The following is a 23859-nucleotide window of genomic DNA, read 5'->3' on the forward strand; positions in this document are numbered from 1 at the left end:
CTCTTCTGCCAACCATTTCGTCAGCACCTCCCCTGCTCTACCGGCAGTGGTGCGACGAACCCTTCTACGTTGTAGAGGGCAAACCATGAACTGGGTAGCACTCTGCTATATGTCAGAGTATCCTGCTACGTTCTTTCTGAGCTATTCATAGCTTCTTCAGAAATTTCAGCAGCACTTCCTCTCTTTTACGGAGAAAGCGTGCGTTTCTTTTATCCATTTCAGCGGCATCTCCCCTCTTTGGTAGGAAATCGCCACGCTTAATTCGGGAAAGGAATGCGCACCGTTGTGCGTACTTTGCATCCATCAAGGTTGCAGGAACCCTGGGCCATAGCCAGGCCATACGTAATTAACTTAGTCTTTACGTAAAGAGCATTTTGCAAAAAACCGAAGCCTTTCCAATAGGGGCTTCATTCGTCAAGCAGAATCTTGAACGAGTAGCGGTCAAGGAATCGCATGGGCGATTTGGAGTTGATCTCCATTTGAACGCTCATTTATGCGCTATATATGTAGTATAAGCAGAAGCCTGTGCTTTATACAGCGGCGGCGTAAAGAAATGCATATACTATTGTTCAGGGTGTGTAACTGAACGAAATATTCTACATATATAACAAAGCAGAAGCCTTGGCATCGTTCGACGCGACGGCGTAAGTAAAGACATTGCAGAAAGCAGGAGCCTTGGCATCGTTCGACGCGACGGCGTAAGTAAATGCATAATCGGAAGTGCAGAAAACAGGGAGCCTTGGCATCATACGACGCGACGGCAAAGGTAAATTACATAGCCTGTGCGATATAAGACGCGTCGGCAGAATCAGCAGATATACACCTAGATCCGCATCCAACGATAGTTACGAGGCGAGCGGGTGAACACCGAAGTGTCCTAAAGGGCTCAACCAAGAACTAAAGCGAGATACCATTTTGAAGAACGCATATACTGCGTGTTTGAACATAGATATATCCGACGATAGTTACGAGGCGAGCGCGTGAACACCGAAGCGTCCTAGAGGGCTCAACCAAGAACTAAAGCAAGATACTACTTCAGAAAGTATATTCTATATACAAACAATCAACTACTTGAGAGAGATGGATCAACGAAGCGAACTTACTTCAAATCGTGGAAGAAACGGCTCCGGGTTGCTTCTTTGGCTTCGAGCCTTCCTTCGAGAGGTCAGACTAAGTCAGATGAAGCTGACTTAGTTGAGAAAGAGGTAGAGCAGGTCAAGCTACTCAACCTAAGTGGTTTGAACCTAACAGGGTTCAACCCAAGTCAACTGGGTTCAGCAGGTTCGAACTCAGCTCAAGTAGGCTAAGTCTGGGTTCAGAAACCCAAACCGGAATTAGGACTAAAAAGGACTTTGACTTTAAACCCAACTAGGTTCAAGTCAAGTCAACTGGGTTTGGACCAGGTCAAGTGGGTTCAGACCCAGGTCAGGTGGGTTAGGACCAGGTCAGGCAGGCTCAGGCTAAGTCAGGCAGGCTCAGACCAGGTCAGGTGGGCTCAGGTGGGCTAGGCTAGGTAGGGGAGGTTTAGGAGAGAGAGAGAAGGCAAGAGAGAGAGGGGGGGTCGATTTTTATGAGAAGAGAGAGAGTGGGGAGGGCTATTTATAGCCCAAGCCCACCTCCTCTTGGGTTTTTCCATGCCCAAACTACCCCCTTGGCTTCTTTTTAATTCCAAGAGGTTCCTTGGTGTGGGGCCCACTTGGATATTCCATGGGATATTTTTGTGGGTCCCACCAGATATTTTCTGAGGAATATTTATGTGGGTCCCACCAATATTTCCGTGGGTCCCGCAAGAATTTCGGGTTTCCGGCGATTTTTTTCCGAAAAATTCTGAGTACGTCATTTTCTTCGTATTGACGTAACTAAGAAAGTTGGCTCGTACGAATCTATTGATTTCGTTTAGTTAGGAAGTTATGGCTTCCCGAGTGTTTGAGCATATATTCGCGATTCGACGAATATCCTAAGTATAACTGGCTCGCAGGAATTGATTCGTTTTGCATTCTGAGAAGAAATGCTATTTTTACCGGTAAATGCCTCATGAATTTTATTCAGATATTTTCTGAAAAATTGCGGGTCTTACACGCCTACCAAATGAACGAAGCTGCATAACTAATTTAGATGACTAATATTATAAATAATTAGATCCAGATATCTGTCGGATTCATACTTGGACGTAAAACCCCTTAATCGAACCTGAATCCCGATCATAAGTGGAATGTTGCTTTCACTGTGGGACTCAGGAGGGTAATGTCTCCAAGAGAGAGAGAGAGAGAGAGAGAGAGAGAGAGAGAGAGAGAGAGTTCTGCGTCTACTTCCCGGCCTCCGTTCATCTTTCGCCTGAGAGAACGTTTCTGGTATAAATACCGGGGAAACGTTCGGACTCTCAGGGCCTGTGGTTCTTTTCTTTTTGACGTCCCTCACCGAAGCCTTTTTTCTTTTCCTTTTTAATGGTTTATTTTCCCCTAATATCTCGCGTCTTCCTTCTCACGAAACCCTCATTCTGATCGGAGACCCGAAGGTTTTGTGGGTTTTCCGAGGCCTGCATTGTGTTCGAGGGTTTCAGACTTAACCGCCGGTATCATCTCTCCTGCGTACAGAAAATGAGCTTGCCGAGGATTCCGGATTGGCCTCCAGTCTCGATGTCGCCACCGAGATACTCGGGGCAGCGGGACGAGGAATCCGGCCGTCCCAATGATTGGGGTGAGCACCCGGACGACCTCTCCGGCACCGTCGATATCCCTCAGCCGAAGAAGGCACCGATCGAGCGGCTCAAGCGCTGGCCGGTAACTGTCTTCCTCATCCCACTCTTTCTCACATGTCGCAGTTCGTTTGCATGAGTTCTGATTCTGTGAATGCCGTGATCGTTAGATGGATGTATGGGCATATGTAGCTTGTACTCGGTCTCCCGGCCTATTTCGCAAGCGTGAGTGACTTGGCTCGTTGCTCTGCCCTAATCCCAATTTAGTATTCTCGAACCATGTTCAAGAAAAGAGAACCATCTTTGAACTGATGGAGCACTTGGCTCCAGCATTTTGTTCGCGTGTATTTCCATCGGATGGAGTACCAAAACCGTCGAAGTTCATCTGGTTCTCATTCTCTCGCCCGCCATAAATCATTCATAGCATAACCGAGTTCGATATTTTCTAGCCTCATTTTAAATTCCTAGCTAGAAGAGAATTTGTGGAGTTGTCATTGCCATAGGCGGATCAGCTTATTGGGTAGCATCCACATGGTTATCATCGGGTTCCTGTAAAATGACTGAGAGAAGCAATTCTGGCCATCATCTGTCCTTGTTTTAGTAAGGCAACGAGAGAATCTATGTCAAATTCTCAAGATGGAAGAACAACATCTTGCACGCGCACAGTGAAACACAATCAATCGTACCCATAGTAGAGCAATCCTTCTTCCCGAGTTCTTCTTCTATCACGCAACAAATTGATTTTTTTTTTTTTTTGCTTGGGAAAATCTAGGGAAAAAATCAAACGGTTGTTATATTTAAAATATTCTAAAGTATGCAAGAACATTCAAAAATTAGAATTTTAAAAATTAAGAACAATATTAATTTCTCATAAATTTACAATATGTCAAAAATAAATGTAAATTTATAATGATTGCATACTCTTCTGAATATATTTCTGATAGGCTTAAAGTATTACTGGTCACATCCAATCCGACATCCGACAGTTTGCATCCCTACATAAAGATCAATAGCCGGAACAAAGTACTCGACCAATTCAGAGAACACAAAATCACTACACGAGAACAGCAAAAATCAATCTATGCGATTGGTGTGCATCTCATGCCACTATTTCGCCGTTTCACGCAATGATTTTTTTTTTTTCATGCCGAGCATTACTGAAAAACGAGCATAAGAGGACCAGGAAAGGAGAAATTTTACGTCATCATAGAAGGACAACAAATGAATTTTGAGAACATAATTTTTTCTTTTAGCGAAAGGAACATAAGTTATTATACGGAACATGTTGCACGATCCTGAAAGTCTTTGGCTGTTGACCAGGCGATATTTGAAATACAATCATACAAAATTTTGACAGTGACGATCTTCCTAATTACTTGGACAAAGGAGATTGTCCTTCCACTAAATGGTCCACCCACCTGACCTCACTTTCAAAAAGGTCCTGTTTGGAATCTTCAGGCGGTGGTAGCTAAGGATGCAGTTGCGGAATCCCAAAATTTGTGGTTTTAGCAAATCCATATGATTTATTGGGATAAGTAGATTTGGATTTTCCACTTTCAGCTGTTTGGAATGCAGCCGAAAAGTTGAAATTATAACTGAAAGAGCGTTGGGCCTTTCAGAAAAAAAACTGGATGAGCATTGAGAAGGTAGTCGGAGTAGGCACTGGTGTAGCATTTGGCAACTACCACCTCATGTAGGTAGGAAGTGAAACGTGGAACTGGAGGTGTCAAATACCACCCTAGTTCAATCATTTCCTTGCATCCATCCCAAATGACTTTGGCAATGGGTATTCCACACTTCCCACTCGGGCGCCTAATCGTAAGTAGACATGTTTTTCAGTAAATTTAACCATACGAACGTGATTTCGATTGTTGAAAACCTATATATGAACCAACTCTTGGGTCAAGTTTTTTTTATGCATACATAGGATTTTGTAAGAATCTAAATATCAATGTACGTTCTGAAATTTTCTATGTTGCAAATTCTTACCTACTCAAGTTTGATCCAAGAGACTGTTTGCAGGTTTTAGATCACGAAAATCACACTTTTATTGTTAGATTTGCTTAAAAATACATATACAGATGATTTTTGAAAGTGAAGAGGACCATCCCCCTTCTCAACTTCATATATGGGTCATTTTGTAAAATGGACTACCAGTAACAATCATATTTTGCATGAGGGTAATTTACATACAAGTGCCTACTGCATGGAAATTTCATGTTTAGAAGTTTTAAATGTTGGTCAACATCTAACCTTTTAAGAAATTACTTAAATGTTGGTCAACGAATTCATGGAATCAATAAAAAATCACCTTTTAAACTGTCAGGACAGCGACCATAGGTAAGGGTGGTTAGGTATCTGATTGTGGGGGTGGTTTTTCCCTGTAAATATTAAAAAAAAAAAATTACGTCCTATGGTACCGGGTCCACTGAAAACAAGTAGAACCATTGACACTCGTGTGGAAAAGCTAAAGCAGGATCGGCCAGCCTCAATTCTGACCCGGATCCAACCACATTTATTGATCCCATTACGATCCTGGATTAGAATAGACTGGACCGCATTTGTGCTGAATCTGACCCGCTTCCAGATGTGTTTCAACAATCTAGCTAGGTCTGTCCCCAGCAAAAAGACGGTCACTGGATCAGGTTCGAAGTAGATCCAACCCAAAACCATTGATGTTTTTCAACTTGCTGGCATAGTTAGCAAAATTTAAGTTATTTTCAATAATTCATTGAAAACCGAATCCGGTTTTTTATAATCAACTTTTTTTAATGTTTTTTTTATAAATTGCAAAAACTTTTCAATCTTTTGTGGGACACTGTCCACATAGAACCTAATACGGCCCCGGACCCTAATGCATATGGCCTGACATTAGTCAGACCCACTAATGGCCATGTTTAGCTTTTGGCAATGGATTGGCCCATGAAGCAAATGTGAATAAGGTGTGAGCCAGCTTTATCTCAATTCAAATCCAACCATCAACCAAGCTCATCTGAGCTGAAGCGTACTGGGGATTCATGATCCAGTTCCAAATATCCAACCAGGCCTAACTTAGATGACGCGGTTAGCATTAATTTTTCTGTTTCGAATATGCACATGGAAAAAATGTTGGATCCACCTCCAGGTTGAAATGGGCTAACCCGTTGGGGAAACTCTGGCCAACTGCCCGGGCCAACCCGTTGGGGACACGCTGGCCAACGGCCCCGCCATAGACCCATGGGCCTAATCGGGCCGTGCTAAGCCTATTATATTATATATAATATATATTATATTACATATAAAATATACTATATAATACTATTCTATGTTAAATGACTGATGCGTAAGCCTATAATGTTTGATGCCAGGTGATGGCAAAACTGAGGAGGCAAGGAAATGTTGTCGCTGTTACGGGGGATGGTACAAATGATGCTCCTGCATTGCCTGAGGTTGGATGATTTAATATAATGATGGATTGTCTGAAGGTTTTTTGTGTGGCAGTATTCAACTTTATTGGATATGGTCTCATGCTTGTGGCATTTTTCAACTTTATTGGATATGGTCTCATGCTTGTGGGTTTTTTGTTTTTTTTTTACTTGTGGCATGTAGGCAGATATAAGTCTTGCAATGGACATTCAGGGAACTGAAGATGCCATGGAAAGCTCAGATATCATACTTTCCTGATTAATCTTCTGGTTATGTTGAACATGGATTCCTAATGTGTTCCCTTTGTGCTTCAGGTTGTCCCTTGGGAACGTTCTGTAGATGCAAATGTTCAGAAATTCATACAATTTCGACTCACTGTCAATGTTGCAGCTCTTATAATAAATGTGATTGCTTCAATTTCTGCCGGGGATGTCCCTTTAAAAGCTGTGCAGGTTTTTATGATTTTAAGACTCATTTATGTTGGTTGTATATTTTATACTTTCTTACTGACATTATATCTTACAGCTTCTCTGGGTTAATCTCATAATGGATACTCTTGGGGCACTTGCAATGCCTACTGAACCACCTACAGATGATCTCATGCACAGACGCCCAGTTGGCCAAAGGTGATGAAGCTTTCTTGATTGATTAGTTCTTTATTTTTTAACTTATTTGTCATTTATGGATATGGGTTAAATGGTTAGTATTGGTTAAAGTCATGGCTTTCACTTCTTGAGTTGTTTTTAGGAATAGTCATAGTTTGTGTACAGGTGTGGGAATTTTTAAGATTATGGGTATGAGTTACGACTTCTATGGTGGTACTATACCACCATAGTTTACGGTGGTACACACTTGCTTTACATAAATCTAATCTCCAAATGCCAAATCAAAACTTTGGATGATGTTTAGCATGTCCTATTTACTATTTTCATGTGTTACAATTGACTCAAATAGAATGTTTTATACCATTTCTAAACCACCACAATTTTCATGAATTGTGAGCTGTTGATTTTTCACCATCATAAAAATGAATATGATGGTGTATTAGACATGATAGAACATTTTAACATATTAAACACATCTGTACAGTTAGATTTAACGTTTGGTGGCTAGATCCATACAAACAAGTGTGTACCATCATAAGGTATCATGGTACAAAACCACCATATATTTTTCTTATAAATTATATATATATATATATATATGTGTGTGTGTGTGTGTGTGAGAGAGAGAGAGAGAGAGAGAGAGCATGTATGCACATTGTGTGCATCAAACACCTTGCAAGAATTGATGCAAACAACCTTTTATGCACCTTAAAGATGGATGTAAATGATTCCGAGCCCTTGGTCAGTCGACGCTGGCGACTCCCTGCGGGAAAGGGGTGCGCCACGAGTTTACACCATCGAGAAAGCAACAGCTAGGTCTCTGATCCAGAGGGTGGTTTCCCCGTACTTCATGGAAAAAATGATTCTGCCGTTCTACATAACAGAAACGAGTCAGGTTTGGATTGGGACATGCCCCAAACTGGTCTGACCTGTACCCATGAAGTACCAGTACCAGTACCCATGTAGACACAGGTCGACATGGGCATGGCACCCTTCTGGAAGTGGCCATATCACAGGTCATATTGGTGTCCCTTTTTTGAGTTTTAGTTTACCGAAGACATCTGTAACCAGCTTCTGCTTCATTCTGTTAATCTTTTCATCAGGGAACCTCTTATTACCAATGCTATGTGGAGAAACATCATCATACAAGTAAGCGAAATTGTACTTATGGAGGCACAGAAGCTTGAAGAATATTATTCACTTTTTATTTTTATGTTAACTGGTTATTTGATACCTGAGAATTTTAGGCACTCTATCAAGTGACAGTTCTCCTCGTACTCAACTTTGATGGTATACACATCTTGCGCCTTACCAATAAGCCAAAAGCTGATGCTGAGGACGTGAAAAATACCTTTATCTTTAATGCATTTCTTATGTGCCAAGTAAGTTGACTGTCACATGCTGAAATATAAATCTCCTTAATGAGATTCACTAGCGTATTGGTTATTGCATTTATACTGCCACATAGTGTGTAATAGTTGTTTAGTTGTGCTGCCACATAATTTGCATTTGTTAATAGCAGTTGGGAAAGAAATTAAGAAACTGTTAAGGTTCATTTGTTTCACTCAGTTTACACTTGACATTGGGGTTTTACATATGAAACCCTCTATTTCTTATCCAGGTGAAACAAACATGCCAACTCCATTTTCTTGTGGGGCCCACAGTCATCATGGGTTTCTTTTCAAATTGACCATGCATTTACTACGTAAATCCATATACACCACCACCCTGTGAATGGATTTACATATGCATCTCTTCACACATGGGGTGCCTTTCCCATGGAGTCTTTTCTTATTGGTGGGAATGAAACAAACGACCCCTTAATGTTTTTGAAAAAAACTGCATGGTTCTCCTTATTGAAGTTGTACCATCACATAATGAATACCAATCCTAATGGAGTTTTACAGACTTATTGATCTCAAACATTTATGAGGAAAGAACATCTATGCCAGTATCTACCGATTGTTCTAACTAGACATACCTTGACTGCTTTGACACCTGACCCTTATCATGTATAGAATATTCCATGGAAACATTTTCAATTCGATGCAATGTGACCCATATCCAGTAACAAAAACAACCGAACAATCACTGAAGATGATTTGAGGGGGTTGCAAGACCAGTGGCTTTTGGTCGCCATTCCAGTCATTGAGTTGACATAATATTACAGGTTTAATCTCCTGCACATCAAAAATGGCCTTGAACTACAGTTGGTTCAAGTCTAATTTGATCATCTCGCTTCAAGTGGCCTGATCTGAAATATGATGTTCTGGCTATAAATGGCCAAGTGGTACACAGATTTGAACCCAAAACCTCATTTTATATTCTACTGGTAGTTAAGGACCTAAGAGCATGATCCATGACCTAATGCTTGAATCTTACTGTTTAATTTTATATAATAAAAAAAGACTAACAAGTAGCAACTTGTATTAAGAAAAAAATTTATACACTACATATGCAAAGTGATAAATTGAGTTCCCACTTAGGCATTGAAAATTACAAAGTTGCCATTAACTAGACAAATGAAGTTGGACTAGTTACTGTGTCTTACGGAGTTTTGTGAGTAAGTTAAGACTGATCATTGTTCCCGTGTATGGATATATTGGACACAGCCACATGCCACAACCATCAATTTAGAAAATTCAGATGGATTAAAGATCCGAAGTAGTGATATGTCCATTTCCTCCTTCCTAGAGCCTCTGCTTCTACAGTGTACTGTTTTCATCCCACATTTTCGATGTTTTCTCATATTACTTCTCAAAAAAAAAGCATCCCTACGAATGTGAGGTTAGTGAACAAAAGTGTTTTCTAAGGTGCAGACAGAAGCACCAACATGGTCCAAATTAGTGAATGATTAGCAAGTAGCAGCTCATGCACTCACGAATTGGTGACTGATGAACCTGACACAAGAGTAAGTGCATGTACACGCATCTTTTTGCTGCCAATTATTATTAACAGAAAGAAACTTGGATGTATTATAGTTCTCTCTCTCTCTCTCTCTCTCTCTCTCTCTCTCTCTCTCTCTCTCTCTCTCTCTCTCTCTCTCGCGCGCGCGCGCGCGCTCTTTATATATATATATATGGTAAATGGGGTTTTGAGGATTCTTTTTTTTTATTTTTAAATTCTAACTGTACAGACATGATCTACATACTTGATTTTATGGGGATCACCCCTTGAGAGAGAGAGAGAGAGAGAGAACGTTTTTATTTTTCAGTGACATGAGTGGTTTCCACTTCTGAAATGACATTTGTGTTTATCGTTACTTGTTTACAAGAAATCATGCTGTGAATCAAACTATTTTAATCAGAAAAACTGAATCTTTTTATTGTAACATTTAGATGCAATATGAACCACTAATTTTTAGATTCCTTGATAAATATGTTGTCTACCCTAATGCATTGTTTCCACTAAATAAAGTATAGAAATCACATTTGTAGGGTCTGGTTTGCAGAACATACGATAAAATATTGAAGACTAACACTGTCCGTTCCATGTCCACACTATAAGGTGTTAGGAAGGACCATCACACACACGCTCGATTTTTGTCTGCAAAAACTTTGTTGGATATTGCATACATGACAAAAAAAACTCCAAAACATTGTTTTTTGATTTCCTGGAAAAGAACAAAATTTACTGAACTATATGAATGAGAGCGCCTTTGTGCTTGTTTGTTTATGTTTACATGAGTACATGTATGTTAGAAAAACGTGATGATGCATCATTCATCCCCCTTGATGTCTCATACAGTAGACAATGCTGAGACCCAAGCTTTGGCCCCATTTCATTTCTTGCTCAGCCAAAGTGATAATGCACTTTGAGTCCATCCAATGAATGAGAAATTGAATATGACATTTTTCATATTCTCTAATGAATATCTTGAAGATGGAAAGGAAACATCAAGAGTATACTATCCTGTGGGCAAAACACCAATAAGCATATCAAGCTACATTCATTTGGCACAATCTGTTCTCTTTCTTCTTTTTCTCTTTGATGTGAATCATGAAGCTTTGAAGTTTCTGTGCCTTTGATTATCTGGAGAACTCATGAATTCTCAAGGTCACTGAGCACACTGACAAATAGTTATCTTTATAAATTTGTTTCAACCATCTTTGCTTATTGCAGTTTTTCAATGAGTTCAATTCTCGTAAACCTGACAAGCTGAATATTTTTTCTGGAGTCACAAAAAACCGCCTTTTTATTGGGATTATTGAGATTACTGTTATTTTTCTGGTAAGAATTTCTGGGCTTTTTTTGTCGTGTTTCCTGGTTTGGGTTTTCTATGTTTCTTACACTGGGAGAACCTCTTGTAGGCTTTGATCGTTGAATTCCTTGGGAAGTCTGCCTCCACTGTTAGGTTGAGTTGGCAGTTATGGGTTGCCTCCATTGCTCTTGGTTTCATAAGGTTGGTGATTCATATGGGGCTTACGTAGCACGTATCAAAGATAGCATGGTGGTTCAATTGGTTTGGCAGTGTTTCCAATCCTCAGGTCATGAGTTCCATTCTCCCCATATGCTGAACATGCCAATAAGTGATATTTTTTATTTTAATGAGCCAGCTCGGGCACGGCTCATCTCCCTTGGGCTCAGATGAACTCGAGCTCGGCTCAGCTTGCCCAAAGCAGATGAACTGAGCCAGCTATTGGAATCCCGATGAGCTGAGTCCAAACGTGGTGTGCACGTAATGAGCCGAGCCACAACGCCCATTGTTTGGTTCGTTCAACTTGTTTAGCTACATTGTCAGGAAAGAATAATAGAACTGAAAATAAACACAAATATCCAAAATCATACTAAGACATTTTCTTTGATTGGGAGTTTGTGACGTTGCTTTGAATTGTGTTGTTTAATAGCCGAATCACTTTTATGTTGTTTGTTTCTTTTAGCTTTTAAGGAGTTTAACTTCGGCACCAAAGGGAATAACCCACCTAAAATAAACAACGAATGTTCTTATCCTACACGCATTTTCTTATAGTTTCCCCTGGAATGTCGTCAGTATCGGTATTGGCCCTGTATCGTTTGGCCAACTATTTACCTGAATGGACCATACCGATACTCAGGTGAATCGTTCTGAATCGGCCAAAAAATAATTAAAAAAATATTGTATCAATCAAAACGTGACACATGTTAAAGCCATTAAAATAAGATTAAAAAATAATTTAAGTATTTTTGTACATTTATTAAAAAATAGACGATTCAGGGGTGAAGCGTATCGGTTTTCTGCTGATATGCACCGATACTGACAACATTGCCCTGGATAAAACAAAAATTTGTTGCGACTGGCCAGATTTACTTGCTTATTTTGTTGTATGTACTTTGTCTTCCAGATACAATTTTCCATTTCTTCATTGTCTGCATGTCTTCTACCTAAGCATTTTAAGATCTTATACGTGCAGAGATTGGCAACTGTAACAGCGACGGTTGCTACTTCGTCATATATCAGTCTTAAGAACTAATTGTTTTTCTTTTTGCCTTTGTGCAGCTGGCCGCTGGCATTTCTTTCTAAATTTATACCTGTTCCAGAAACCCCATTTGCTGAGTATTTCAAACGGATGTGCTGTTGTGGGCGAGGTTTTTCTATATATTCTTTCATACGGATTTTCTTTTTGTCATCGTGAGTTATGTTTACAGATCCGGTGTGATGTTGCAAGTATCTTTTTATGCCCCACTTTTCAGGTCGCAAGGGTGGTGAAGATCCGGAAGGCATCGAAGGGCAAGATCGCACCACACCATGAAATCATCTAGTCTTTTGACAAACTGTTAAACATACTACTTTGTTATAGGCATCTCATGAAACTGTGTATTGTTTACGTTTTAGATCTTCATAGTTCTGGTTTGTGTAGGTTCTTGGGTTTCCCTAGATGTCTTTACAATTGATTGACCACATTTCTCCCCCATTCTAAGGTTCTGTGTAATGTGTATTGCTTGGTTTATTTCATCTTGTTCTGTGTAATGTGTAATGTGTAGGTATCTTAATCCATGTTTAGATACGAAAGTAAGTGTTACCGACACATTTTCTTTAAGCGGTTCCTTGACTAAACAAATGCAAAAATTAACCTTGTCTCAGTTTTTGAACAAGTCAAGGTTGGAAGATGTCAACATAGCTCTTCCTACTTTCTCTTGGAGGCGGGTCTGGCTCAAGTTGGCACATTTAAAGTTTTATGCTGTAATATTTCAAAATATCAACGATACTTTTGAGTGTAACTTCTACGTATCTATGGACAACCCTATGATAATATGTAAGGCCGTCCTCCATGGTCAAGGGCAGGCCTACTGGTGAAAATATCAGGTGCAATATGATTACACAAATATTTGTGCATTAAGCACTTGATCAACCTCCATCTTGGAGACAGGGCCTGTCAGGTGTGGGGCCGAGGTCGTTCGGGTGCTTAATGCACATTTTTTGTGCAATCATATTGCACCCGATCATGAGAGGTGCCCCGCCTATTGCGAGTTAGTGCAGGCATGCCATGCAGCCAAACATGAGAGGTGCCACACCTCTTCTCTGTCTCTTTTCCATTTTAAACTTTTGCTTTCTTTGTAGGGGACATGAATGTAAAATGATCAGGTGCAATATGATTGAACAAATATTTGTGCATTAAGCACCCGATCACCCTCCTATTGGCATAAACCAAATGTAAAAACAAAAACATATATCGGTAGTCGCCATGGCAGAAATGATCGAGGGAAGCATTGATGCGAATGCTCAACATTCTTCTCAGCTTATTGACGCCCACGATGAGCCCAGGTGGTCAAGTCGATGGTGAGCAGGACCCTAAACCCAAACGTGAGAAATAGAGTACCTTGGTTGCACTAATCAAGCAACCATGCTTCAATTTACAGTGGGAGGAGAGTGGGGGATACATGTATGGCACTCATGTATGTGAATCCTTCACATGCCATATTAAATGTGAATCCTTCACATTCACATAACCCCCACCCTACTAATACCTTTCATTAAGGGTGCCTTGTGTTAAACCGGGTCCCTCAAGATTGGACCCGATCCGAAATATCCAACATTCTCCCACTTGACCCATTGACACGGAAATGCACATAATCGAGGTTCTTTGTCATTATCTCAATTCAATTTTTACATGAGTTCACATGCCATCAAATATCACAAGAATGAATCATGAGTCATGTAAATGAACACCTTTGTATGAAATGTCATATTTTTATGTACTACAATATAATTCATTTTTAATGTTTTAGCATGTTAAGATTACCTTTAAGTCATACTATTTGTTTTTTAATATTGTTAATCTTCTATTTTCTCTACCCCAATAAGAGGTCCTTTAAGCAGAATTAGCAATACACAAAATCTTAGAGAATCAATTTAGCTTCACAAATGTTATCATATATAACCATAATGTAGTGTCATATATTTGAATGAAACTCATCTCTATTTTATGTTGATAATTTAATCCTGATTCTAGTCCTTTATTAATGGGATCCATAGTTATTTTCTTCGTACTGATTGTATCAATACACACTAAATGATTCTCAGTCCTTAATTTCTTTAATAACAAAGTATTTTAACTTCATAAGTCGACATGAGGTGAAGTTCTTGTTCCTATTTGAGAAGGACACAATAACTTCATTATCACATAAGTTCTTTAATGGCCTCTCAATAGAGTCTACTATACCAAGACCCATAATAAAGTTTCTAATCCATATGACTTGAGATGCAACCCCATTTAAATCAATAATTTCTGCTCAATGATTTTAAGAAATTTCTTCACTATTCTGTAGTGAGAGATGACACATCAAATATTCTTAGTCACTCGTGATTGCAAAAGTAACATGCTAAGATTATTTGAGCACTCTCACTTCTCATAGATGTTTTTCTAAGCACTCTCACTTCTTATAAACAACTTTTTATTCATCTGTGTTGTTCTTTGTATGAGTAAGAGATTAACCGCTCTATACGAGATTGATATCGAAAAGATAAATGTGAGACCCTTTATTATTTATATTTTCTAAGGCAAGTACAATAAAGTCATTATCGTTTCACTTTGATGAAAATAATCCCACCTAGGTGGCACCACATCTAGAGTCTTCTAGCCTATAGTTTCCCTATTGTGTGTCATAATTTCACTTTGGTAAGTGTATTTTACATTCTATGTTTATGTTTTAAATTTATGTTTTAAGTTTTAGTTAGCTAAAAAAAATCAAAAAAATATATTCAAAGTGGACCCCACAAAGGGAGTCGACCCCCCCCCCCCCCCCTTTTCTTCTTCTATTTTCCTCTTCCTTCTTTTACTCTTGCCTTTTTCAAATTCTTAAAAAACTTCTAAAGAAATTTCTTCCTACTTTCTTTTTCCTAAATCTTCAAAATTTCTAAAATTCTTTTTTTCTTATTCCTTTTTTTTATTATTAGGTAAGCCAAGAGGGTGGAAGGGCCCCATAAGGGGGTCGACCTCCTCCCTCTCTTGCTTTCCTTTTCCTTCTTCTTCCATTTTTTTCTTTCTTTTCTTTGGTGATTGTAGCATTATAAAAGGGTATGTAGGGGCTGGGCTGAGGGGACCAAAGGCTCTCTCTCTCTCTCCAGCTACTCCCTCCCTCTTCCCAATGTGATCCTCTTTCCCCTTGTCTTCTTCTTCTTTGGTTGCAACAAGGAGGTGAAGACTAGCATTAACCAGCCAACCATCTCCTTCACCAAGAGCACCACCGACCGACCGGCTTGCACTCCGGTGGAGTGTCTTCTTCTCCATACCACCCGAATTCCAAAGAGGAGCAGGTAGCGGGTAATCTCTTCTTCCTCCTCTTTTGCTTTTCATTATTTCGGGTGCTTAGGTATAATCAGTAGATGTTGAATTTATCCACACTTTTTTTTATATATGAATTCTAGCCATTAAAAAGTTAGATTTCAACGTCCGTTAGATTTCAACGTCCGTATGGTTGAATTCTTCTTGTTATCGGTTAAATCAATTATTCTCCATGCATTTGTTGTTGTTGTTGTTTTTTTGCATGCATATTGGATCTATATCATGTTATTTTCACATTCATGTGGAATTAGGATTAGTTTTATTTTACAAATATACATTAGATAGTTAGTTTTAATTCTTTGTTACTAGTTATTTCAGTTCCTATAATTTCTTGTAAATGATCTCTCAGTTATCATTGTTGTTTCGCATGATCATTTTTCTCTTTTTAAATTAAAATTTTTACCATGTGTCCATGCATATGTCTACGGGATCCTGACCAAATTTCATATTTTTATCATGTCTTCTTATGTGTTTTTAAAAATCAAAGTCGAAACCTATTTTCTGCACCGGCAAAACATTGTGCATAATTAGGGTCATCTTGTTAGAGTCATATCTCTCTAACCGGAGATGATTTTTTAAATCTGTAAAAAAGAGTTTATTTTTTTATATATATTTTTTATTTTTTCAAATTTGACAAATTTTAAAGCCCATTTATTATTTTATTTTCATAAAAAACTAAGACTGGTTACATAATATCATATTCTGTAACAAGCTTATTTTTTGAGACAGAGCGACGACTTTGCGAAGTCGTTGTGCCCAAACCGTAATAGATTTTTAATTTCTGTAAATTGACCTATTTTTCTGATCTTTTCAAGTAACTTCTCCCATAAATTTGAGAAAATTTGAATTTGTTTACCCAATGAACCAACCAAAATACAAAAATAAGTCTCCTATTCTCTGTTTTCTGTTTCAAAAATTTTAAATTTGATTGTTTTATCAATATCTCAAGATCCGGAAAATACTTTTTTTAGATTCTATAAAAAGGACATGTTCCTAGAATTGTCCTTAGTCCACAGACTCAATTTGGACCGAAATTGAGTTTGTTTAGGAGTCTTTTTGCTCGAAAAACCCTGATAGGTTTTTCTTCCTGTTTTATTTCTGTCAAAAACTTGTTTCCAATCTTGTAATGTCCACAACCAGAGCCATAATTCGTATTTTTCTTCTGTCTTTCCCCAAACTTTTTTATTCTAGTTTATTCCTAAGGTTGTTAGGAGTGTGTACACCAATTTTCAGAATTTTTTAAGGCTATTTAGTATTTTATTCATTGAATTTTCTAAAACAAATTTTCTGTAGAGTCCCAATTTTGCTAAAACAAGGCCAATTTTGGCATTTTTTTACTTGTATTTTTAATTTTGGGCATTATTTTCATGATTTCAAAATTTGATTATATTCTTGAACATATCAATATGCTTTCCAATCAATTTGGTAAATTTTTGAGTTTGTCTAGTTTCCATATTAAATATATTTCAAAATTTGTTTATAAAACCCTAAATTTTTAGATTATTTTGGTAATTAATACAAGTTTTATGGGTACTTTGATATTTTTACCATCAATTTTGAAATTTCATTTTTAGGTCATTAAATCATGCATTATCATTTAGATTATTCAGAAATTTTATTTTATGAATGTATGGGAAAGGCTTATTTCAGGATAGTATCCCTCAATTTCCAGATATTATTGGATAAATCCCAAAAGGCCTACATTTTTCTACTAACATGTGTGTTGATTTTGCAGAAAGTTCAAGATTGTATTTTCTCTTTTTATTTTATTATTCAATTTATCAATGTAAATTATAATAAAAAACCCAGAAATAGTAGAACTTTTATTTATTTTTGCATAGACAGAATTGCATAAGCGTATAGTTTATTTCTTATTATTGATTGCTATGGTTTGTCATGCATATGCATATTTAAATTTCACTCATGGTGAAACACAAATGGCACGCGCACCCTGTTTTAAGAATTTAATAAACTTAATAAAATTTGTATTTGTAGTCATAGTCAGAATACGAATGAAATTCAAGTTTATTAACCTCTTTCAGGAGTGTGCAACATGTTCTGTATAATAACTTATGTTCTTTTCGCTAAAAAAAAAGAACAATTTATGTTCGCAAAATTCATTTGTTGTCCTTCTATGATGACATAAAATTTCTAATTTTCTGGTCCTCTTATGCTCGTTTTTCAGTAATGCTCGGCATGAAAAAAAAATCATTTCATGAAATGGCAAAATAGAGGCATGAGATGCACACCAATCGCATAGAATGATTTTTGTTGTTCTCGTGCAGTGATTTTGTGTTTTCTGTTGGCCGAGTACTTTGTTCCAGCTAATGATCTTTAAGTAGGGATGCAAACTATTGGGTTTCGGATTGGATGTGACCAATACCATATTTGACTAATTGGATGTTGGCTAAACCGATTCAAATTCGGATTCAGACTTGATGGTGAAAAGCTCACACCAAACCTGATTTTTAACAGGCAAACGGATTCAAATATCCGTCAATTTTGGATATCGGTAGCAAAAAATCAAACCATATCCACATACCTAGGGTGCATCACCCAATAATGTTTTGCATGGGCATTTTGATGCCAATACCTAGGGTGACAACGAGTCATATTCTTGGCAAAAATGGGTGGGTCCAGACTCAGATTCAACTAAGAGGTGTTGATACTAAGTCCAAACCTGGGTCCGATTGAGTTTGCTATAGAAAAACCATTCCCGGGTAATCCCCTAATTGTCTAAATGGCTGTGCGCATTGCTGAACCATCATTTCTTGTCGACCTCAATTTTTTTGGTGATAACAGTATATCACCTAATCAGAGCAGGATCCGATGTCCCGTAGCTTATGTCGTTGAGGGCAATTGCGAGTCCTTTCTGTTGGATCATATTTCGGATCACACAGTTTCACAATCGTCATCATGATATAAAACACGAAATAAATCAAGAAATACAACAGTGTAAAGAACATGATTAACAGACGACCGAAACTGTAACAGGGAGCAAGCATGTCGGTTTTCGCAAACAACCAAAATCCAGACGTCAGCATACGAACAAACGAATGCAAAGAACATAAAGAAAACAACATGAACATGTTTAGTTTATGTATCAGGCTAAGGCGTACGAAAGTACTCCCCTTAGAGAAGATTCGCCCCCACATACTGTGCAGATCAGGGTCCGGCGTCCTTCCCTCAGGATACAATAGCCACGACGAACCGAACGGTGCACTCCGACGGATCGTCCTTCGAAAACAGCCTCTTCGAAACAAGGTTGCAGAACAACCCCTTTCGGGATAACTCACAGGAAAGAGAAAGAGAGAGTAACAGGAGAGATGGGAAAATCGTCGCAGAGCTCTTCTTCAGAATTCGACTGTCTCAGTCACGTGGAAGGAGCCCGTTACGGAATCCGAGGAGACGTGATCCGTTAACGGTCTTCGAAAGATCGAGACCCGTTACGGAATCCGAAGCGTCATAACGGGCACGGAATACGAGGAGTCGTGACCCGTTATCCATTCCCATAACCCGTTACCGAATCCAAATCCAAAGAAACTTTGGGTAAAAAGATACTTGTCTTGATTGGATATGGCCCTAAAGGGCCAATTACCCGAACCCGAACCCGGCTCGGCATGGCACGGCGGGCGCGCGCGCGCGCGCGCGTGTGTGGTGGTCATCCCACTCTATTGTTCTCACACTACAACAAAGCAGTAGATTAGCGACGACCACATTCCGTCGCTAACCATGTTAGCGACGGATTAGCGACAACGCGGCGACAGTATGCTTACGTCGCGAATATTTCGACGCTAACTGGCGACGGAATAATTTCGTCCCTAATTGCGATGGAATAACGAGCGCTATATTCCGTCGCCAATCCGCCGGTACTAAACGGCGACCACGGCGTGGCGACGGATTTAATTCCGTCGCTAAGCCGTCGCTAGATTAATATGAATAGCGACGGAATCATTCGTCGCTAATCCGTCGCAAAAACAAAAAAAAATAAAAAAAAAATATTTAAAAATTAATTACCGAGAACTGTACAATTTATATTTCCTGTACAATTTATATTTCCTGTAAATAAAAAACAAACCACACAAAAAAATTCATATAACAAGTATCTATAATAATTAATCGTTCCACCTTAAAACTAAGAAGTTTAATTATTTACAATTCAACAATTACAATTAGGAAAAATAAAAAAAATAGAACTTCTTCAACACAGTCCTCTAATCATCGCCAAGATTTTGTGCGTCTTCTTGTTCATTGTCTTTATCTGTCCCTTCAGCTCCACTACCCTGATTATCGCTAGCAGCCTACACAAGAAAAGAACAGTCAGTATTGATAAACAAAATATAATGAAATAAATTACACACTATATGTGATTCTATCATGTGCTCATGTGTGATCTAAGGCAATAAAAAAACTCTATATGTGATTCTATCATGCTCATATGTGTGCTAAGGCAGTCAAAAAATTGAATATGTGATTATAGCATATTCATATGTGTTCTAAGGCATATAAAAAAACTCTATATGTGATTCTACCATGCTCAGATGTGCTTTAAGGCAGGCAAAAAACTATATATGTGATTCGATCATGCTCGTATATGTGCTAAGGCAGTAAAAAAATTGAATATGTGAATATAGCATGCTCATATGTGCTCTAAGGCAGGCAAAGCCAAAAATTTTATATGTGATTCTATCATAAATGATATATAACATGTTCATATGTGTTCTAAGGCAGTTAAAAAACTCTATATGTTATTATAGCATGTTCATATGTGTGCTAAGGCAGTCAAAAAACAGAATATGTGATTATAATATGCTCATATGTGTTCTTAGGCAGTAAAAAAACTGAATATGTGATTATAGCATGCTTATGTGTTCTAATGCAATCAAAAAAACTTTATATGTGATTCTATCATGCTCATATGTGCTCTAAGACAGACAAAAAGTTAAATATATATATATATATATATATATGTGATTCTACCATGCTCATATGTGTGCTAAGGCAGTAAAAAAATTGAATATGTGATTATAGCATGTTCATATGTGTTCTAAGGCATCTAGAAAAACTCTATATGTGATTCTACCATGCTCAGATGTGCTTTAAGACAGTCAAAAAATATATATATGTGATTATACCTGAGAGGGACCTGGAATCGAAGATCCCCTATCCTGAACAGCGGCCTTGATCTCATTTCGGAGAAAGGGGGCGACGGTGTATTGGAAGTAGTTATTCAGTGATTCATTAATGATCTCGCGTACATCATCACCGGAAAGAATAGTCGGCTGCTTGGAGCTTATGTCGGCGCAAGAAGTTTGTGAGCCGTAACTGGAAGAACCAATAACTGGTGAAGTGTTCATATTACTCCCAAACCCGAACACGCGACCTTTTTTGGGTTCACCTGCTGCAGTCACCCATGCTGTAGGATCAAATGATGGATGCTGAGTAGCGTCTTCGCCATATCGCTCTACCATTTGTTGCTCATATGCCTCCTACAAAATAATGTTTAAAGTATTCATTAATAATTAATGATAACATTATGATGACTTGCATATATATTGCAATGATTATTAATAGAATTAATACATACCGTTGTCGTTCTCGCCTTCTCTGATACGAAGACTCCCGTGGTATTCCGTTTATGTGTTTTTACAAACACATCCTTATATGGTACACTGCCTCCTTTTTCTGCTTCCTGCGAAGTTAAATGACAAAAGATTTAGTACACAAATTTGCAACAATACTTATAAAATTAATATTATATATTGATGAGTTACCATTTTCTTTAGGTGGCTCCCAAATGTCTTAGATTAAATCCATACGGGCCTTCGGATTATCCTTCGTTTTTCCTTTAATATTCATTACTGTATTGAACACATTATCAAACACATTTTTCTCTACATGCATCACATCCAAATTATGTCGTATCAATAGGGTCGGCCAATACGGTAGTTCCCAAAAAACTAGATTTTTTCGTCCAATTGTGTTCCTTCCCAAATCCACGGAAGGGTGTAGGACTGCGGGCATCTGTTAATACATCTGGAAAGTATCGCAATCTTCTTAAAATCTCTATGCCAGACAATCTTGAGGATGGACCTTCCATTTCAGTTGTGCCTGCTATAAATGCATTCTTTTGACGTCGGAACGGATGATCGCTGGGTAGAAATCGACGATGGCAATCAAACCAGCAAGGCTTCCTTCCATGCCTCAATCTAAAAGCTTTGGAATCCTCCATGCAGTATGGACAAGCCAACCTCCCATGTGTGCTCCAACCAGATAACATACCATATGCAGGGAAGTCACTGATTGTCCATAGAACAGCGGCCTTCATGTTGAAATTTTGTTTTTTGTGGGCATCATACGTGGTAACACCGTCATCCCACAGTACTTTTAATTCATCAATCAATGGCCTTAGATATACATCAAGATTTTGGCCAGGTGAGGTCGGACCAGGGATCAACAGAGACAAGAAAAGATTTGGACGTTTCATACACAAGCTTGGTGGAAGGTTGTATGGAGTTACAAATACTGACCAGCATGAGTATGGAGTTGATCTACCCCCAAATGGATTAAATCCATCTGTACATAGACCGAGTCTAACATTTCGCACTTCCATTGCGAAGTTCTGATGAGTACGATCAAAGTGCTTCCAAGCTTCAGCGTCAACAGGATGCGTGATCTTGTTTTCATCGTGTCGAACTTTATTTGCATGCCATCTCATGTGTTTAGCTGTCTTTGAAGACATATAAATCGCTGCAATCTAGGAGTGATAGGAAAGTAGCGGAGCGACTTGTATGAAACTTTCTTTGATCTCGTGCTACCATTGCCTCTTGTCTTTGGCTTGAACCGAGGATGCCCACATGACGGGCATGATATGTCGTTTTCCTGCTCCTTGAAATACAACATGCAGTGATTTGGACAAGCATCAATCTTTTTGTAACTCATACCTAGAGCGTTTACCATAACTTTCGCACGATAGAAATTTTGTGGCAATTTCTCATCTTTAGGCAACATACTCTTCACAATCATGCACAAACGGTCAAAACATGATTGACTCAAATTATACTCGGACTTCAAATTCATTAGTTGAAGAACTGCAGACAAGATAGTGTGACTCTCACAACCGTTCCAAAGTGGCTCATCAGCATCTTTAAGTAAATCATAAAATCTACTAGCTGCATCGTTTGGTGATTATTCATCTACGACAGTTCTTACATCACTAGAACTCATAGCAGAACCCAGTTCTGTTCCTGCAGCATCAAATATCAAATTCGTATATGGATTATCGTGCACCACATTCACCCGTGCATCAAAATCGTTTCTAAATTCTTCTCCATGAAATGCCCAGTTCTGATAATCACTCACAAAACCCTTCCTGTATAGGTGATGTCTAACGCCATGAGGTTCTACAAATCGATTATTCTTACAAATCTTGCAGGGACACCTAATCCGACCTGTGGGATCTACCGTACTGACACTCGCCGTTGCAAATTCAATAAAACTATCGACACCATCCATATATTCATGCGATAACTCATTGTCCACTATCCTACGGTACATCCATTCACGGTTTGCAGTCATTCTGTCATATGATGTTACGAATAGTATCCTAACGAATTAAGAAAAAAACAATCAGAATGCTACGATGAAGAAAATATCAAATTTATCATGCAATATACTATGTCAAACAATAACAAGAATTTTGATGCATGCATTGATAACTTAATATTTTCATGTGCAAACTATTAATGACATGATACAATCATTTGAAGCATGCTTTTATTATAAAATTTCACATGGAAGTCAAAATCAAATTGAAAGTAACTACATGCAAGCATGGATACAATTACATCAAACATTGCAATACATTATAATCATTCATATCAAATAAATGGCAAACATGTACCTGCAGCAAACACACTTCAATATCTCACTAACTACTATCATGCTTAGCATGGACTCCGTACTCCAAAAATAAGAACACTTCCATATTTCTACATTAAAATCATGCTCAGCATGATCTCCGAACTCCAACAAAGCAGTCCTAGATATCAACAACTAAGTGAGTGTGTGAACAATAAAGTGCTGCATTCAATAAATTAAATAACATGTGATACGTTTGCATCACTTACTCACCACGGGTATTTACCCGATTTGCATTGTTTTTGTCATTTACTTACCACAGGTGGCCGAGCACGAGTTGGTTCCATTGAAAAATCTGCACAAAAACAAAACAAATTAAGTAACAAACTAACTAATCATGAAACAAGATGAAACACTAACTAAAAAAATTAAAACAAATTAAAACAACTCTAACTAATTGAAAGAAGAGAAAAGAAAAATAGTATATATGTTAAGCCAAATCTAACTAGAATATGCTAATTTAACAAACCAG

The 23859-nt window shown here is 38.3% G+C and overlaps 2 protein-coding genes across 2 annotated transcripts; one reads left to right on the forward strand and one right to left on the reverse strand.

The window, feature by feature from the left end:
• The first annotated feature begins 2636 nt into the window (after positions 1 to 2636).
• On the forward strand, positions 2637 to 12648 carry LOC149842297 (calcium-transporting ATPase 5, plasma membrane-type-like). Its single transcript, XM_090000631.1, has 10 exons — positions 2637 to 2780; positions 6043 to 6123; positions 6415 to 6552; positions 6626 to 6726; positions 7809 to 7854; positions 7953 to 8087; positions 10828 to 10935; positions 11016 to 11107; positions 12182 to 12270; positions 12376 to 12648. The coding sequence occupies exons 1-10, from the start codon at positions 2637 to 2639 to the stop codon at positions 12432 to 12434; spliced, it is 993 nt and encodes a 330-aa protein (XP_089856757.1). The 3' UTR covers positions 12435 to 12648.
• A 6838-nt stretch (positions 12649 to 19486) lies between these two features.
• Positions 19487 to 20833, reverse strand: LOC149842298 (uncharacterized). Its single transcript, XM_090001361.1, has 2 exons — positions 20603 to 20833; positions 19487 to 19768 (listed from the first exon to the last, which is right to left on the reverse strand). The coding sequence occupies exons 1-2, from the start codon at positions 20822 to 20824 to the stop codon at positions 19682 to 19684; spliced, it is 309 nt and encodes a 102-aa protein (XP_089857487.1). The 5' UTR covers positions 20825 to 20833; the 3' UTR covers positions 19487 to 19681.
• Positions 20834 to 23859: the final 3026 nt, after the last annotated feature.

Source organism: Nuphar pumila, chromosome 3 (genome assembly GCF_984573655.1).
Source record: "Nuphar pumila chromosome 3, dmNupPumi1.hap1.1, whole genome shotgun sequence".
NCBI classification, from domain to species: domain Eukaryota; kingdom Viridiplantae; phylum Streptophyta; class Magnoliopsida; order Nymphaeales; family Nymphaeaceae; genus Nuphar; species Nuphar pumila.

Excerpts from the sequence above, each read along its gene's own strand:
- LOC149842297 (XM_090000631.1), top strand. The coding sequence starts at position 2,637 with ATGTCGCCACCGAGATACTCGGGGCAGCGGGACGAGGAATCCGGCCGT. Across the intron at positions 6,727-7,808 it reads AGACGCCCAGTTGGCCAAAG|GGAACCTCTTATTACCAATG; the intron begins GTGATGAAGCTT and ends TCTTTTCATCAG. Across the intron at positions 12,271-12,375 it reads GATGTGCTGTTGTGGGCGAG|GTCGCAAGGGTGGTGAAGAT; the intron begins GTTTTTCTATAT and ends CCCACTTTTCAG.
- LOC149842298 (XM_090001361.1), bottom strand. The coding sequence starts at position 20,824 with ATGAACACTTCACCAGTTATTGGTTCTTCCAGTTACGGCTCACAAACT. Across the intron at positions 19,769-20,602 it reads CGATTCCAGGTCCCTCTCAG|GCTGCTAGCGATAATCAGGG; the intron begins GTATAATCACAT and ends TTTCTTGTGTAG.